Raw genomic sequence first — 17182 nt, 5'->3', positions numbered from 1 at the left:
CATACCAATGTTTCATGGTGTCATTGGGGTCTATAGTCAGTCTCTTTCATTCACAATGTAGTTTACAACTTCATGTTTTTTAGAATTAAAACTATTGAAAACATGCATTTGATTAACCAGATGAAATGTTCTTCCTGTTGTGCTGTCTGTTTCTGATTTCTAAAGTCAAGCCTGAAAACATTTGTTGAGAAAAAAACAAAACAAAGGTGTTTCCTGACTTTGTCATATACAAAAAGTAAATAAAGTCTTTAGTTGCATTTATTATCACATTAGCTGAGAGCTGCTTCTTGCATATGTTGGAATTATTTTATGGCCAGCACTGTAAGCATAAAAATCTCTCATGTCTCTGACATTGAGGTATATAGTATGAATGTCATGATGTCCCAAACTGAAGTTCTGTAGCAGCAGCAGCATCCACATCATTAAAGTTCTACAACACTTCTTGCTCTGCTTTTCATGGTGTCCTCAGTTTCAAGTTTTCCTCAACTTTCGTGCTTGTGTTAAGATTCATGGAGGACTCATTAGACAGATGCGGTGGGGTCTCCATGATGAGGGGTGAGAGTGTTCGGTGGGGGTGGGGGGGGGGGGGGGGTACACTCAGTTTTGCTCCACGACCAAGAAATTATCATCATCAGTTTGGGACTTAGTAGATGGTATCCTGCATGTATGATATTGAGTCAAAACAGCTGCTGCTGAAAACTACTGAAATAACTCGCCAGCAGTGAAGGGTTCTCTTGTGGTAAGTTGCTGTATATTGACCTAACACTGATAGTTCCCAAGTGGACTGTCACTGCTGAGGCTATTGTAGACAAACTGGGTATGGTTGTTGGGAGGACTCGGAATGAGCAGCATGGGGGTGAAACTATTCCAATGACATGGATGATCAGGGCAGCCAAGGAAAAAAAAAAAGTTCATTTTCTGTTCAGTTCATTTAAGTCACATGAAAGTTAACACATCATTTCCACCTTGATTTTTTTCACTGTCCCTCTGATTCACTTGTAACAGATGTGATCAGAAGAAGCAATGACTTGAAATTGTGTGATTTGTGTGGATTTGTCTCACTTAAAGCATTGTAAACTGAAGCTGATGGATCAGTGACAGTCCAGTGCCAAAAGGGATATGTGTGTGTGTGTGCGTGTGTGTGTGTGTGTGTGTGTACATCATCCTGTCGCTATTTGACCCTCACACATTCACACACTCACTCATGTATGTGTATGCACGTGTGCGTGCATACATGTGTGTGTGTACTCATCCACACACATGAAACAAGCTTTGAAGTAGTGTGTCTGAACAGGCAGCCATGGTGAGGGCCCCAGGTTCAATTCCTGCTTGGACCATGATTTCCCCACCGGCCCCTCCTCTAGACTTTTTTTGTTGTTGTGGTCTGTGTGCTTGTCTTTTGGGGTTTCAAGTGCAAATACACACAGGGCAATAAGAGAGTTGCCCCTGAAAATATTCTGCAGAAAAAACCACACTGACAAATAAAACAAAATTACGTGTGGACAGATAAAAAGAAAGGTAAAGGAAGAATGGTGTCAGATTGTGATCATGCGCTCTCTTAGAGAACAGCAGCCCGAATTTCACGTACGATGTGAATGAAAGCAAAGCACGAATTCAGATTCGACATGCGGAGTTTGATAAGAGAAAAATGAAAAAATACACATCGACACGCGCCTATGCAGCAGGGAGATAACTCTCACAAAATATACTTGTAAACTCTGAGCACTTATGCAACAACAAGCTGAACCAGATCTCATGACTCGATGTCAACCGGAATATTCGGTAAGTATTATCAAAGATGAAATCAGCTGCTTTTGCTTCATCAGCATTGAGTTAATCAGATTACAGCGCTCGCAGGTGAGATAACATAAACTCGAGGTTAAATCGAAAGTGAACGCCTTGTGGCTTCCTGGTTTTCCTACTGGTTCGTCAGTCACATTTCAAGGTCTTCTTTTTCTTCTTCTTCTTCTTTCCTTTACACGACCAACATCGACTTGCCGATGACTCTGTTGTGGTTCGTGCATGCTGGGTATTTTCGTGTCTCCATAACCCAACGAACACTGACGTGGGTTACAGGATCTTTAACGTGCGTATTTGATCTTCTGCGTGCGTATGCACACGAAGGGGGTTCAGGCACTAGCAGGTCTGCACATAATATGTTGACCTGGGTGATCGGAAAAATCTCCACCCTTTACCCACCAGGCGCCGTTACCGTGATTCGAACCCGGGACCCTCAGATTGAAAGTCCACTAGGCTATTGCGCCCGTCTGACCAGTGTGTTGGTTTTGTGTGCTGGTCAGACACCAACTTAATTTTTTTTTTTAAATGCTAATGTGGTTTGATGATAATGTATTAGTCCGCAAGCTTTGGCACCTCTATTAAACTCTCATATTTCTTATGCTGCCACAACCCAGATGCTGCAGTCGCCTTTCAGTGGATCGATCATCTGTCGATCCGTCTCAGGCAGCACTGTGTGCTCTCTGTTGGCAAATAAAGATAGAACGGAGATAGATATATGCTAGTTTACTGGAGAAAACAAACAAACAAACAAAACCAGAAAAATGATGGCAGACCTATGGTCACACAGCGGAAGGCTATATTATACAGAGCAGCATGCTGACAGCTGTCATTTATGTATCTCACCGCTGTCAGTTGACTGAGCCAGTAACAGAAGCCCCCGCGATGATGTTCATCAGCTGTTCACAAGTCAAGTCCTCATACTGAGAATTAAACATGTAAAATGAAACAGAAAATGTAAGCCATGCACGTTAATCTTAAGACATATCAATTTGTGTGTGTGTGTGTGTGTTCTTGCTTCAGTAAAGGCATCTCAGCTGCCCGCGTGCTTTACCATGAAACATTTGAAATTGCGTGTCCCAAACCAGTCCAAAAGAAGTAACAGGTTACAGTTTGTTTGTTTGTTTGTTTTGTTCTCTGCCTTTCTATTTATTATAATAAATGTATCTGTCTTACATCTTCCATTCCTGCAGCATTTGGTAAGCTCTCAAGCCCTGTCCAGTGCATTGGATCAATAAGTATAGGTCAGGGAACCCCCACATACCATGTCTCGTATATATATATATATATATATATATATATATATATATATATATATCTTTAAAGTTGATGTGATGTAGCATATATGGAGGCACAGTATGACACCTCTTAAAAACTGAAACTGAAACTGTACCTATTTTTCAACCAACATCAGATTGATGTTAATTCTTCAGGTGGTTGGTACATATATTCCCCAAATCCTCTTAACTCTGACATTGCTTACAGGATCTTCAGCACACACTTTTTTTTTCTTTTTTTTCTTTTGGTCTACATGCATACACATCTGGGTTAAGGCAAAAGCGGGTCTGAACATATGATGCAAAAAATGTCCACCCATTATTTGCAAGATGCTGCCAGGATCAAATAAAGGAACCCTTGGATGAGAGTCCAATGGTCCAACCATTTTATTGTCATGCCTGTGTGATTAGAGATTTAGTTTAATTTAGTTTGCAGTCTGGATAAAATATAGTGTTTGTGTGTGTATGTATATGTGTGTGTGTGTGTGTGTGTGTGTGTGTGTAGATGTTTGCTAAATACAGATCAAGTGGTTGAAGAGAGAGAAATCACTTTTTTTTCTCTCCATAAACATGTGAAAAGAAAAGAAAGAAAACCATTTCTAATTAAAGAATAACTACTGAATAATGAAAATTAATTTTTTTTTTTTTTAAACCCAACTGATTTGTGCCATGATCTCAGAGATTTAAAAAGAAACACAAGAACTGACTTTGATTTTATGTTGTTGTTGTTGTTGTTGTTTTTTTTGTTGTTTTTTTTCAGGTGGAAGATTTACGTGTTTGCAGTGAAGCATAAAAGATGGGGATTTTAAAGAAATTATTTAAAGGTAAGCATAACATTTATGAATTATTGCTGGGAATTTAAGTAAGTTACACTGACTTTTTTATGGGGGTGGGAATGTTGGGGATAGGGGATCTGGGAATCAAAGATATGCTTAATTTTTTTTTTTTTCAAAGGAAAATTTTGCAAATGGAGAGCAAGGTTTCAGAATTCACAATGTTGTAATGATAGGAATTTTAGAAATTTGGTTTGTTTGAAAAAGGCTAGCATACCCCTGTATGTGTGTACATGCACATGCACCCCCACCCCCCTACATACACAGGAGAGTAGAAATAAGTTTTTATGCTTTTTGATTGCTGCCAATTTGAGCTGTTCTTTGTACCTTTCAGGTTAGATATATTTCATAATGATAACACAGATATGAATGTTGTAACATTGAGTATGTTTTCACTGGGTATGTTTATGATGGTCTGGAAGTTCATCAGTGCCATAACTATAGATTATCACAAGCATTTTCATATGAACTTGATAACATATTCTCATGATATTTTTTTGTATGGGAAACAAGCCACAGGTTTCTGCAGAGCTCTGTTACCACAGAAGCTTCTGGAACTCAGAATGTGATTAATCACAGATTACTTGAGAAAAGTTGAAAAACCTAAGTCTGATATGTGGTGAGGCCTTGAACGTTTGCTCAATTGATTCAAGTTGGTACCCAGGGCACAATCAGACACAGACACATTGTGATGTAAATGTATTTTTGACAATTTCAAGATGTTATCTGCTATTGCAGAAGGTTGCTGCATAGTCCGATTGGACATTTGCTATAGTTGTTACAGTTGTTTGATGTTAGCGTTTCCTTCTATATTAGGCCTGTGTCTCCCCTTTTAATGTTTTTTTTTTTCCAATGCTCTGTATCTTTCCCCACCACACAGACACATGCGCACACACGTGTACACACGCACACACACATACACACACACCATTCTCCACCCTCTGCCCAGTACTGTTCCCACCACCAAGTCTCGCCCTCCACCCCCAACACCCCCTTTTCTTTTCCCGTCTAATATCACTTAAAGAGGAAGACGTTAAACTGAAGACTACTACTACTACACATTGTGGTCTTGTGGTTATGCTGCTTCAACGCCTGTAATTTTTCAGTGGCATTGCTTTCATGTTTGTCATCCTTAATTCCTCATACACAGTCTTACTTAGGCTCATCTGCCTTGGTCCCAGTGCCATTTAACTGTCTTCAGAATGAGCAGTCATTGTTAGGTCATCATGAAGCCACATGCCAGAAGAGACCCTGCACTGCTGCTGAATCATTTTAGCGAAGTTCAGCAGTGCTTATTCCAGTTCATCATACTCAGGACTACCAACTAATCCACCTACTGACAACAACAATTGTTTTTTTCATAATTCATAGCACAGTGCGAAACTTATTATTGCTACGATTATCTCAGTGTGAGCCAGTTTATTGTATCTGTTTTCCTTCCATTGCCCCTTTTCCATTGCTATACAGAAGAATACTGTGTATGATATTCAAGAGGGGCAGTGGTGGAAAAGAAAAAAAAAAGACAGAGAAATGACAGAGATATATGCAGACAATATGTGAATCATTGTATTGCAGGTACTGTGGCAGTGTCGGCAGTCGGCACTGGTCTTTTGCTGTACGATGTTCAGCGAAAGAGAGTGTACACGGATCAGAAGTTTTCTGACGCTTTACGTCACTACTTGACTGTCAACAGTCTGGCCTTTATTGGTTATGTGTTTCAGGTTGGTGTTTGTGTGTTCTGAATGAAATCAGTTTTTCATGGTAGCACAGTTTTTTTTTTTTTTTTTTTTTAATAAATGGAATGTGAAAAAGAAAAAGAAAGAGGGGTTGATGATATATGTTTGTTAGAGGAGTTGTTACTCGTTTATACTATTGCAGATTTAATTGAAAAGTATCCTGCTATCACCCCTCCACTTTGATTAAATAAAGAGTATGTTTCCTTGGTTTATGCTCTCCACATTTGCTCTCTCTCTTCCTCTCTTTCTTTCCCTCCCCCCCTGACCCCCACCCTCTCTTTCTCTGTGGCTGTGTGGCTGTGTGTGTGTGTGTGTGTGTGTGTGTGTGTGTGCGCGCGTGCATGTGTGCAAAAGTGTGTTTATAGTGCACACAAGTTATGCTTTATATACTTATATTAATGTTGTGTTGGGTGTGTTTTTGTGTGCATTTTTACACATTTGTGTGTATGGAATTGTGTACAAGATTTCTTCATTCCTGATTGTGCATGTTCACATAGACATTTGATAATCTTTGCTTTTGTTGACAGAGAAAGCTGGAAACTGCAACGAAGAATGTAGCAAAGGTCCAGGAAGAATTTCTTTTGAAGCAGCTGCAAGAAAACGCTGATACAGAATATGGCAAGCTCTACAACTTTGCTGCCATCAAGACAGCAGAAGACTTCATACGTGCTCATCCTTTGACCCGATACCCTCATTACAAGCCCTATGTGGACAGGATGATGTCTGGTGAAAAGATGGTCCTTACCAAAGACACACCTGTCGTGTTCGCTGTGACGTCAGGTACATCGGGGACTGCAAGCATTATTCCTATGGTCAAGAAGCAAAGAGAGGTATTCTTCCTGGAAGGAATATCCGTACTATACAGGTGTATGGTCGATGCGTTCCCTGACTCGTCTTACCTGAACAAGGATTTCAAAATTTTCTACAACCCAGTATGGAGAATGTCAGAGTCAGGCATCAAAGTAGGTCCCAACTCGGCAACACCTTCTGAATCCAAGGGTCTCCTGCACATCTACTCCACCCCTGAGCCAGCCTTTGAAATTCTAAGTGAACCAGAAGCTTTGTATGTTCACTTGCTGTTTGCTCTCAGAGATCGACATATTGGAATGATTGAGGCTAACTTCGCTTCCCTGGTGTTCAATGCCTTCAAGACACTGGAGCACAGAGTGTCTGACCTGGTCGCTGACATAAGGAATGGAACCCTGAACCCCAACCTGGCGCTTCCCGCGGACGTGAGAGCACGCCTGGAGGCACTGTTGAGTCCAGACCCAGACCGTGCCGCTGAAATCCAGAGAGCGATGGAGGGAGGGATTGAGGGGGCAGGGAAACGCCTGTGGCCTGACCTTCACGTGGTGCTGTGCACAGACACGGGAACCTTCACTCTGTATGGACAGAAACTGAGGGACACATTTCTGAAGGACGTGCCCCTGTACTCCCCGATCTACGGAGCTTCGGAGGGTCTGCTGGGGATCAACATCTGGCCGACCTCCCTGCCCTCCATGTACCTGCTTCACCCATGTGCCCAGTTCTTTGAGTTGATCCCGGTTGCTCACAGTGAGGAGGACCAGCCAGAAACGCTGCGTCTTGGTCAGGTGATTATATAAACTTTCTGTGGCTGTTTCGCTTGATTCCTAAAAAGTGATGTATCAATAATGAAAATTAAATATACTGCCCAGAGAAGTGGTTTTATGTTAAACATTTCTTATATTTACATTTGATCAAAATATGTCAGAAGTAAGTGAAGGAACATTGCATAATTTACATGCTGCCTCTGCAAATGTAAGGCAGCATTCTATTGAATTTAGGATACTGGTTATTTCAAGACAAACTACAAATCTTATACGACCTATCATTGTTAATAAGTTAGAGAACCTTGTGGAAATGTAAACCAGTTTTCATGATGTCAGGTGAAGAGCTGTACCAAAGAATCAGGCAACGAAGAAAACATACTGTTTGTACGATTCATAATCCAGAAAGCGTTCCACTAACAGTTCACAATGAAATGTATTATTCAGATCTTACGCTTATGTTCTTAACCTTTTTATTTCTGCCCATTGTTACAGCTAATGTTGTAACATGCTATTGTGAGTTTTTTTTGTTATTTCCTTGTGATGCTTAATGAATGTGCTGGTAACATCAACTGATGAAGGAGTCTGTGGAGGTGCCATGCCTGCTTCATCCATTCAGTCCCTTCAGCATATACAAAACTCTGCTGCCCGACTCGTCCTCAGAAAGAAAAGATCTGAGCACATCACTCCTCTTTTGCAACATCTCCACTGCCTCCCTGTCTCACACCGAATAAAGTACAAGATCAGAACTCTATGTTATAGATGTATTCACGAAAATGCCCCTTCCTATCTCTGCGGCTGCCTTCACCTCTACACTCCATCTCGCTCACTACGATCGGCTTCGGATCCACTCTGTTTATGCATACCCAGATTCAAACACTCAACTGTTGGCCGCCGTTCTTTGTCTCTGGACCTTGCAATTGGAATGAACTTCCTCTTTTGCTTCGTTAAGTCTCCACACTCAGATCTTTCAAGTCTGGCCTTAAAACCCACCTCTTCCCAGAATAGCCTCCCTTGCCTGCCTCTTCCTTTTCTTTAGTTTCTACAGTTTTAGAGTTATGCATGCGTGTGAATGACTGGTGCGAAAGCGCTTTGATTTGTCTCTACACAAGATTCAGCGCTATATGAAATACCATTATTATTATTATTATTATTATTATTATTATAAGTTAGGCATTGGACTTCTGATCCAGTGTTCTCCAGTGATTAGGGTTTGAGGCCTCATTTCAGCACGGTGTTGCATCTTTCAGAAAGGCTTTTTTTTTTGCTCACCCTGCCCAGGTTTGAATGGGTACTGTACCTGAATTTGTTTGGGGAAGGTTATAACAGCAGACAGGAGAGAATTGGGCCTCGCCTCCCTATGTTGAGCCCTGGACACAGTGTATAAAAATCCATTGTCTCTGTGGCTGTGAAAGGCTACAGGACCTTTGTCCTTTTAGCCTTTCATACAAACTCTGCCAGAACAGTGGAGTAAATAGGGGGTGATGTTGCAGGCCAGGCTTGGGGAGATGTATGAAGTTGTCATCACCAACCCGTCCTGTGTGTACCGCTATCGCTTTGGAGACGTGGTCAAAGTGGTGGGCTTCCATCATGAGTGTCCCATCATTGAGTTTATGTACAGGTAGGTGTGTGGTTGTTTTTTTTTTGCTTACTCATTCACATGAACACATACATATTCACATAGCATACAAAGACATGTACCATGTGTCACACACTACATCCATGTACATCGACATGCACCATGTGCGCACACACCACATCCATATTCATTGACATGCACCGTGTGCATGCATAACACATCCATAATGATATAGATAAACATGCACCATGTGCACACACATTCATTTGTACACATGTACTTATCCATGCAAACAGCACATGCAGACACAGTCATCCATTCTTTCTTGCATACAAACAAATTTGACATGATTTGAAAACACTTAAGAATTGTGTGTGAATCTTTCTCTTTTTTTTTCTTCTTTTTTTTCTTCTCTTATCACATGCAAAGCAGTCTGAGGAAAATGAGAGACTGAAAAGAAAAGAAAAAGAAAGAAAATATGTGCATGCTAAGAAGGCAACATATTTTTTTCTTCATAAAACAAAAGCTGCATTCTTGCTTTCACACAGTGACATATTGACACACATTCACATACTGCATCATGCATGTAAGTACAAGCATGGGTTTACATGAACAAGAGAGCTTATGCATGTATGAAACATATTTTATATTTAAAAGAAATAACTCATTTCATGCAGACTATGTTAGAGATCAGTTATTTCATTTCTTGTGTAATGGCAGGGTCAGGAAAGAGGCGTTTGATTGGCTAAGAGCGGGCCAGACTAAGAGGGGCGTCTTTTCACTGTTAGCCGCGTGAAATTTGGCCAAACAGAGCAAACCATAGGCCTAGTTTGCATCAGTTTGACATGGTAAGTATATGTAAACACCAAACATGGAGTATAATACAAACTCCTCCTGTTTGTGCAAGTGCACATTTTTTTTGTGATTTACTTTCTCAGACATGGTCACGAACAAGAGAGCTTATGTATGTATGCAACATGTCTATATTTAAATGAAATAACTCATTTCATGCAGGCTCTGTTGGAGATCAGCTATTTCAGTTCTTGCAATTGACAATCAGGAAAGACTTGTATTTGTGCAAGTGTACATTTGTTGTGATTGACTTTTGTCAGACAAGGTCAGTTTCTGAACGTGAGAGGGGAGAAAACTTCGGAGTCGGTGTTCTATGACTGCTTGACATCTACGGTGGAGAACTGGGACAGCGTCAGACTGGTTGACTACTGCTGTGCTGAGAGCATTGTGGTGGAGGACACTGATGCCAAAAGTAAGCACTGTGTGTGTGTGTGTGTGTGTGTGTGTGTGTGTGTGTGTGTGTGTTAGTTTGTGTGTGTGTGCATGTGTTTGTGCGTGTGTGTGTGTGTGTGCATGTTTGTGTGTGTGTGTGTGTGTGTGTGTGTTTGTGCGTGTTTGTCTCTGTGTGTGTGTGTGTGTGTGTGTGTGTGCGTGTGTGTGTGTGTGCGTTTGTGAGTGTGTGTGTGTGTGTGTGTTTGTGCATGTTTGTGTGTGTGTGTGTGTGTGTATGTTTGTGTGTGTGTGTGTGTGTATGTTTGTGTGTGTGTGTGTTTGTGCGTGTGTGTGTGTGTGCATGTGTGTGTGTTTGTGCGTGTTTGTGCATGTTTGTGTGTGTGTGTGTGTGTTTGTGCGTGTTTGTGTGTGTGTGTGTGTATGTATGTGTGTGTGTGTGTGTTTGTGTGTGTGTGTGTGTGTGTGTGTGTGTGTGTGTGTGTGTGTTTGTGCTTGTTTGTGTGTGTGTGTGTGTGTGCATGTGTGTGTGTTTGTGCGTGTGTGTGTGTGTGTGCATGTTTGTGTGTGTGTGTGTGTGTGTGCGCGCGCACGCGCACATGCATGCAACTGCATGGAGACTGCTGCCATGTCCCTCCAGTGACAGTCCCCCATGAATCTGCGCACAGTGAATACCTGAATATGAACTTACCACAAGCATGGAAATGCAGAACTGAAAACTGAGGCCACCATTGACGGCTAGGCATAAAAGGCCAAAGAATTTGGGACCTTTATTGTTTTTTTCAATATTGATAGTGAATTATGATGAGGATGATGCTACGGAGGTCTGTTTAAGTTAGGGACTATGTGACAAGGCTGTGACCGGGTGCTCCCTCTCACATTGTGTTAATCAGGCCTGAGAGATGCAGATACGTGCAGTGCAGTGCTGGTGCGGAAATTTGAGCAGTTCTTCCAAAGAAGCATCCGTAAAGTGGATAATCCTTGACTGTGTGGTCCCACTCTTCCCATATGAGCCCATAGAACAGTCAGTTCTGTGTGGAGGGTGGCCAGAGGCTGAAAAATCCCACCTGTGGTGGGGCTTCTTCTTCGTTCGTGGGCAGCAACTCCCACGTTCACTTGTATGTACACAAGTGGGCTTTAATGTGCCTGACCATTTTTACCCCACCATGTAGGCAGCCATACTCCATTCTTGGGGGTGTGCATGCTGGGTATGTTCTTGTTTCCATAACCCACCAAACGCTGGCGTGGATTACAGGATCTTTAACGTGCGTATTTGATCTTCTACATGCATATACATACAAAGGGGGTTCAGGCACAAGCAGGTTTGCACATATGTTGACCTGGGAGATCAGAAAAATCTCCACCCTTCACCCACCAGGCACTGTTAATGAGATTCGAACCCAAGACCCTCAGATTGAAAGTCCAACACTTTAACCACTTGGCTATTGCCCCCATCATGCTGTGGCTTGAATCTGCATCCTCTCAGTCATCATTCTGCAACACTAACCACTTCACCAAGGTGGCTGGTGGCATATAATTTTGAGAAGATGAAATCTGTTAAAAATCATTTTACATTCATGCTAACTTTTGTGATTTTCGCATTCATTTTATGATCTGATATTAAACGTTTTGTAGGTTTCCAGCTTCATACCAAGTTGTATTCCAATCTCACCATCAAATTTTATGATTGATTAGTTCTTCATGGCTACAACTATTTTTTCCCTGTTTATCTGTGTTTGTGTATGAGCTATTAGTTGTTTAACTCTGTGTGTGTAAGAACTATTAGTTCTTCATGGGTACAGCTATTTTCCTTGTTTATCTGTATGTGTGTATGATCTGTTGACAGAGTATAAAAGTAGACTGCCTTGCTACCACATCTTCCTGGAGGTGGAGGGGGCTGAAGGAGCCATGTCAGTGTCCAACGCACAGAAAAAGATGGTTAGTCATGTACTTTGACGTTTCCCTTTCTGTAGGCACAATATTAGTACTTTCCTGGTACCTGATCTGAACAAGATAATGGGAGGCTGTTCAAAATACTTGTACTGTTATCACTTTTTCTGACTCAGTATTACAATCTGTATTATAACCCAAGTGCCACAAACATTACATAATGAGCATGTCAGATCATCATTGACATTGTGCAGTTTGATCAGTTGTGAATGTTGAAGATGTAACTTTGTCTCATCTGTTGCTTATGTATCTTAAACACATTGATATAATGATCCACTTCCTGTGATTAAAATGTATTGTGCACTTCTGTAGTGTAAAGTAAGTATGAGTGTGGACAGCTGACATTAAATGCAACCAACATTAATTATAATAATAATAATAATAATTATAATGGATACTTATATAGCACACTATCCAGAAATCTGCTCTAGGTGCTTTACAAAAACGCTTTTGTTAACATTACATCAATGTTACATACACACACCAAAATGTGACTACACACACACACACACACACACACACACACACACACACACACACACACACACACACACACACAATGCATACATACATTTTAACATACATGTGTATCTAACAGCTATCCTAACACATACGCACACATAGGCAGGCACAAACTTACATAAACACATGCACACGCAATACACATTCATGTACATGCATGTAGTTATGTCCACATATATATGTATACACACATAGTCAAGCACAGCTAACGCAGAGGAAGTGGACCTGCCACAATTGAACTTATTGCTGAGGGAAAAGGTGAGTTTTGAGACGATATTTAAAAGATGCGAGGGAATCAGAATGACAGATAACAATATAGGATTTACATGCACAGTTGGTTTAAACAGATCACATACCTGGTATTTTCTTTTGCATGATGCAGTTGGATGATGCTCTGGGAACCAAGTCCTACCCGTATTCCTCATTCCGCCAGAAGGGCAGCATCGGAGAAATGCAAGTTCATATCGTGCAGCCCGGAACCTTCCGTCAGCTCAGGGACTTTATGATCCAGAACACTCCGGCATCGTCCAATCAGTACAAAGTTCCCCGGGTGCTGAAGAGGAAGGAGGCAGTGCAGTTTATGTTTGAGAAAGTTGTCTGACTCCGCTGTGCTATTTTGGAAGTGAACAACCTGCTGTTTGGCTGCAAACATGCTTCACAATGCAGATAGAGACAGCACTGCCACATGCATATCGTTTCTTTCAGGAAATGTTTGTGATGGTCTTGAGTCGTTTTAATTCAAGACATTATTTATTTATTTATTTATTATTATTATTATTTATTATTATTACTACTACCTTTTTCTATATTATAATTATTATTTATTTATTTATTTATGTAAGCTTATCTATTATTTATTCACCTTTTTTTTTTCTTTTCTCAAGGCCTGACTAAGCGCGTTGGGTTACGCTGCTGGTCAGGCATCTGCTTGGCAGATGTGGTGTAGCGTTTATGGATTTGTCCGAACGCAGTGACGCCTCCTTGAGCTACTGAAACTGAAACTGAAACTTTAATTCAAGCACTGTTGATTAATATATTATTTTGATGATTAATATATCATTCAGCTGTCATGAAACCATGTGTAGTCAGTTTGGCTGTGAACTGCAAGGTATCATGTTGTGTGGAGATGTGCGATTATATTTTTGAATATGGCAAGTGGAAGTGATGGCAACCACAGGTTGTTTCATTAGTCCAGACTGCAAGGTGACTTTTCTCCCTTTAGCCAGGCAGACCACAATGAAATGGACAATAATCTTCTCTTCTTCTTCTTCTTCTGCGCTCACTCGTATGCACACGAGTGGGCTTTTACGTGTATGACCGTTTTTACCCCGCCATGTAGGCAGCCATACTCCGTTTTCGGGGGTGTGCATGCTGGATGTGTTCTTGTTTCCATAACCCACTGAACGCTGACATGGATTACAGGATCTTTAACGTGCGTATTTGATCTTCTGCTTGCATATACACACGAAGGGGGTTCAGGCACTAGCAGGTCTGCACATATGTTGACATTGGAGATCGTAAAAATCTCCACCCTTTACCCACCAGGCGCCGTCACCGTGATTCGAACCCGGGACCCTCAGATTGACAGTCCAATGCTTTAACCACTTGGCTATTGCGCCCGTCAATGGATAATAATGAAAGTGGAGGTGGGGAAGGTTCCTTCATTTTATGTTGATTTTTGATTAAGTCCAAAGATAATCAAAGAAGTCAGGGATTCTGAGTAAACCTTTAGCTAATTAGTGTCATAATATTCTCGAGAAAGGATTGCGTGAAATTTGGCCATGTGAAGATTGATTTACCCTTTGATCGGTATTGCTTCACCTCTTCTCACAGCATAGTACTGAGAAAATTCTCTAGATAGATGTGCAAGATTTTTTTAGAAATCAAATGGAATAATCAAAACTGTATCAGATTTTTCAGTGTGTGTTTTATGTGACTGTAAGATGGTGTAACTTCAGACACATATCCATACCATATGGCTACATAAAGAAACTTGGCCATGTGAAGCTTGATTTATCTTTTGAGTGGCGTTGCTTCACTTCTGCTGACAACATAGTACTTTGTGTTGTGCGGCTGAGTGTTGTGCATCACACCATGGCATTATCACTTGTTAGACAGACAGCATAGTCACATTAGCAACTGTTTAGCCATCTGTTTTTATGTCGCCTGACATTGGAAGATCATGAATGCATGTATGGTCCTTACTTGCCAAATGCCTGGAGTTTGAGTGTGTGCATGTACATGTTCCTGTTTATGAAGGAATTGTTTGGGTTTTTTTCAGCTCTTCATTGGTATGGAGGATGTGACAGCTGAATTGTCCTGATCTGTTCTGATTCCTCAGTTCTGACTGGTTGGATTTTGATTTGTATGATAAAGTGCTCTTTTTTAACAAAAATTGTTTTAGCATTGTGTATTTTTTGGTCTTTTTTTTTTTTTCAAAAGAAAACTGACTGCCTATCAAAAACACGTATATTTCCAGTCACCTAGTAGAAAGTTTTTAATCAATGTTGGAAAGGCAATGTCTTATAAAGGTTATGAAATATTTTTTTGAATAATTGAAGAAAATGAATTTTGATATATTCAACAACAAAAAGATTCCTGTATACATACTTTTTTTTCGTAATGCTTATGTTTTATTCTTTCTCCAAAGACAGCGTATCTCAAGTCTTTGTTCTGTTTATGCCCTTTATGAATATTTATCACAGTGATCAGATAGATTAATATTCTGAACCTGAAAGAATACCTCTTCGTCATCACTGTTGTGCTGAAGTAATGTTGCTGGGTTTTCTCTCCCATAGTGTTACATAAATCTTTACAGATATGTTTTGCATTATTGTTTTATTACTGTTGGATATTTACTTTTATGTGATAAGTTAGATAGATGGTTGCTTTATTTTTAAAGATGAAATAATACATTACTATGCCTAAAAAGCAAACGTTGATTTAATAAAATCTCTCACATTTTACTGTTGTTGTTGGTGGTTTTTTTGGGTTTTTTTTAATTTTTTTTTTTTTTTATCTCTCAGCTGTTTTTTGATGCACACACCCAGATGTGCAATGAATAAAAGGCTTTTAGAACTGTCTTGGTTATATTCAGTGGCAATGAAATTGAGGGGAATATTTTGAATGGAAACTGGGTGCTCTGACACCTTATTCTTCTAATCTGTTTTCAGCTGAGAAGTCGGTCTGTATGTCTGTGTGTCTGTCTGTCTTTCTGCCTGTTTGTCTGTCGGTCTCTTTATCATAACCACACACTTTGTATCTGAAGATATCTTTCGGGGAAATGAGAAGAACAAGAAATAGCAGGCCCTCAAGACACACATGTGATGCCCTCTAGATCCAAGAAAGAATCATGGAGAGAGAAAAAAGAAAAAAAAAAGACGAAAAAAAAGACACAATACAGCAGGAAACATTGATGTGACCTTGACCTCTGACTTACTTACAGAGCCAAATCCAGTGACAATACCATGTTATATGAAAACTGAAAAATATGCAACTACGTTTTTTCCAATACACCTTATTGTGACCTTGACCTCTGACTTACTTACAGAGCCAAATCCAGTGACAATACCATGTTATATGAAAACTGAAAAATATGCAACTGCGTTTTTTCCAATACACCTTATTGTGACCTTGACCTCTGCCTTACTTACAGACCCAAATCCAGTGACAATACCATGTTATATGAAAACTGGAAAATATGCATCTACGTTTTTTCCAATACACCTTATTGTGACCTTGAACTTTAACCCTTGACCTTGATTCGTCGATGGGATTTGCTGTCACCGTGATCTGTCATTGTACTGAATTTGAAAATGATTGTACATCAGACTTCTCTCTCACTCAAAGAAAATTTTCTGTTAGTATCAAATGCCTTGTTATGACCTTCATCTTTAACCTAATATCTTGGCCAAGTGGTTAAAACGTTGGACTTCCAATCTTAGGGTCCCAGGTTTGAATCCTGGTCATGGCTCCTGGTGGGTAAAGGGTATAGAGACTTTTCCGATCTCCCAGGACATCAAATGTGCAGACCTGCTTGTGCCAGAACCCCCTTCATGTGTATACACATGCAGAAGATCAAAAGCACACATTATAGATCCTGTAATCTATGTCGGCATTCGGTGGGTCACATGGATACAATCTGAGAATACATGGTACGCTCCCCCACCCCACCCCCACCTCCCTGAAAAAGGAGTATGACTGCATGTATAGGTGGGGGTAAAAACAGTCTTTATACGTAAAAGCCCATTCGTGTACACGAGTGAACGTGGGAGTTGCAACCCACGAACGAAGACGAAGAAATAGCCTTTGCTATTTTATATCCGGGTATATTCTGGGCCAGGGGTATATTCCGGCCTCGGTTACACCGGTTGTTGGCTTTCCCTTCCTCGCCAAAAGACGCAGCCGTATGCTTCACATAGGGGATAGACTTACATGGTTTTACACACACACGCGCATACACACACACGCACGCCCCCTGACACACACACATACACACACTAGCGCTCGCGCGCGCGCGCGCACACACACACACTGACAAAACCCCGGCAAACACCGGGACACACACACACACACACACACACACACAACACACACACACACACACACACACACACACACACACACACACACGTGGGCCCGAGAGCACAGTGACTTTGACAGGAAAACATACACGTAG

At 40.8% G+C, this 17182-nt stretch overlaps 1 protein-coding gene across 1 annotated transcript; it reads left to right on the top strand.

The window, feature by feature from the left end:
- Window positions 1-1708: 1708 nt before the first annotated feature.
- Window positions 1709-15467, top strand: LOC143283958 (GH3 domain-containing protein-like). Its single transcript, XM_076590428.1, has 8 exons — window positions 1709-1782; window positions 3835-3898; window positions 5483-5628; window positions 6171-7235; window positions 8705-8832; window positions 9903-10054; window positions 11879-11970; window positions 12887-15467. The coding sequence occupies exons 2-8, from the start codon at window positions 3871-3873 to the stop codon at window positions 13103-13105; spliced, it is 1830 nt and encodes a 609-aa protein (XP_076446543.1). The 5' UTR covers window positions 1709-1782; window positions 3835-3870; the 3' UTR covers window positions 13106-15467.
- The last annotated feature ends 1715 nt before the right edge of the window (window positions 15468-17182 follow it).

The sequence above is a fragment of the Babylonia areolata genome, chromosome 7, assembly GCF_041734735.1.
Source record: "Babylonia areolata isolate BAREFJ2019XMU chromosome 7, ASM4173473v1, whole genome shotgun sequence".
Taxonomy (NCBI): Eukaryota; Metazoa; Mollusca; class Gastropoda; order Neogastropoda; family Buccinidae; genus Babylonia; species Babylonia areolata.
Note: the sequence above shows the minus strand (reverse complement) of the source record. Positions and strands in the feature narration are given on the sequence as shown.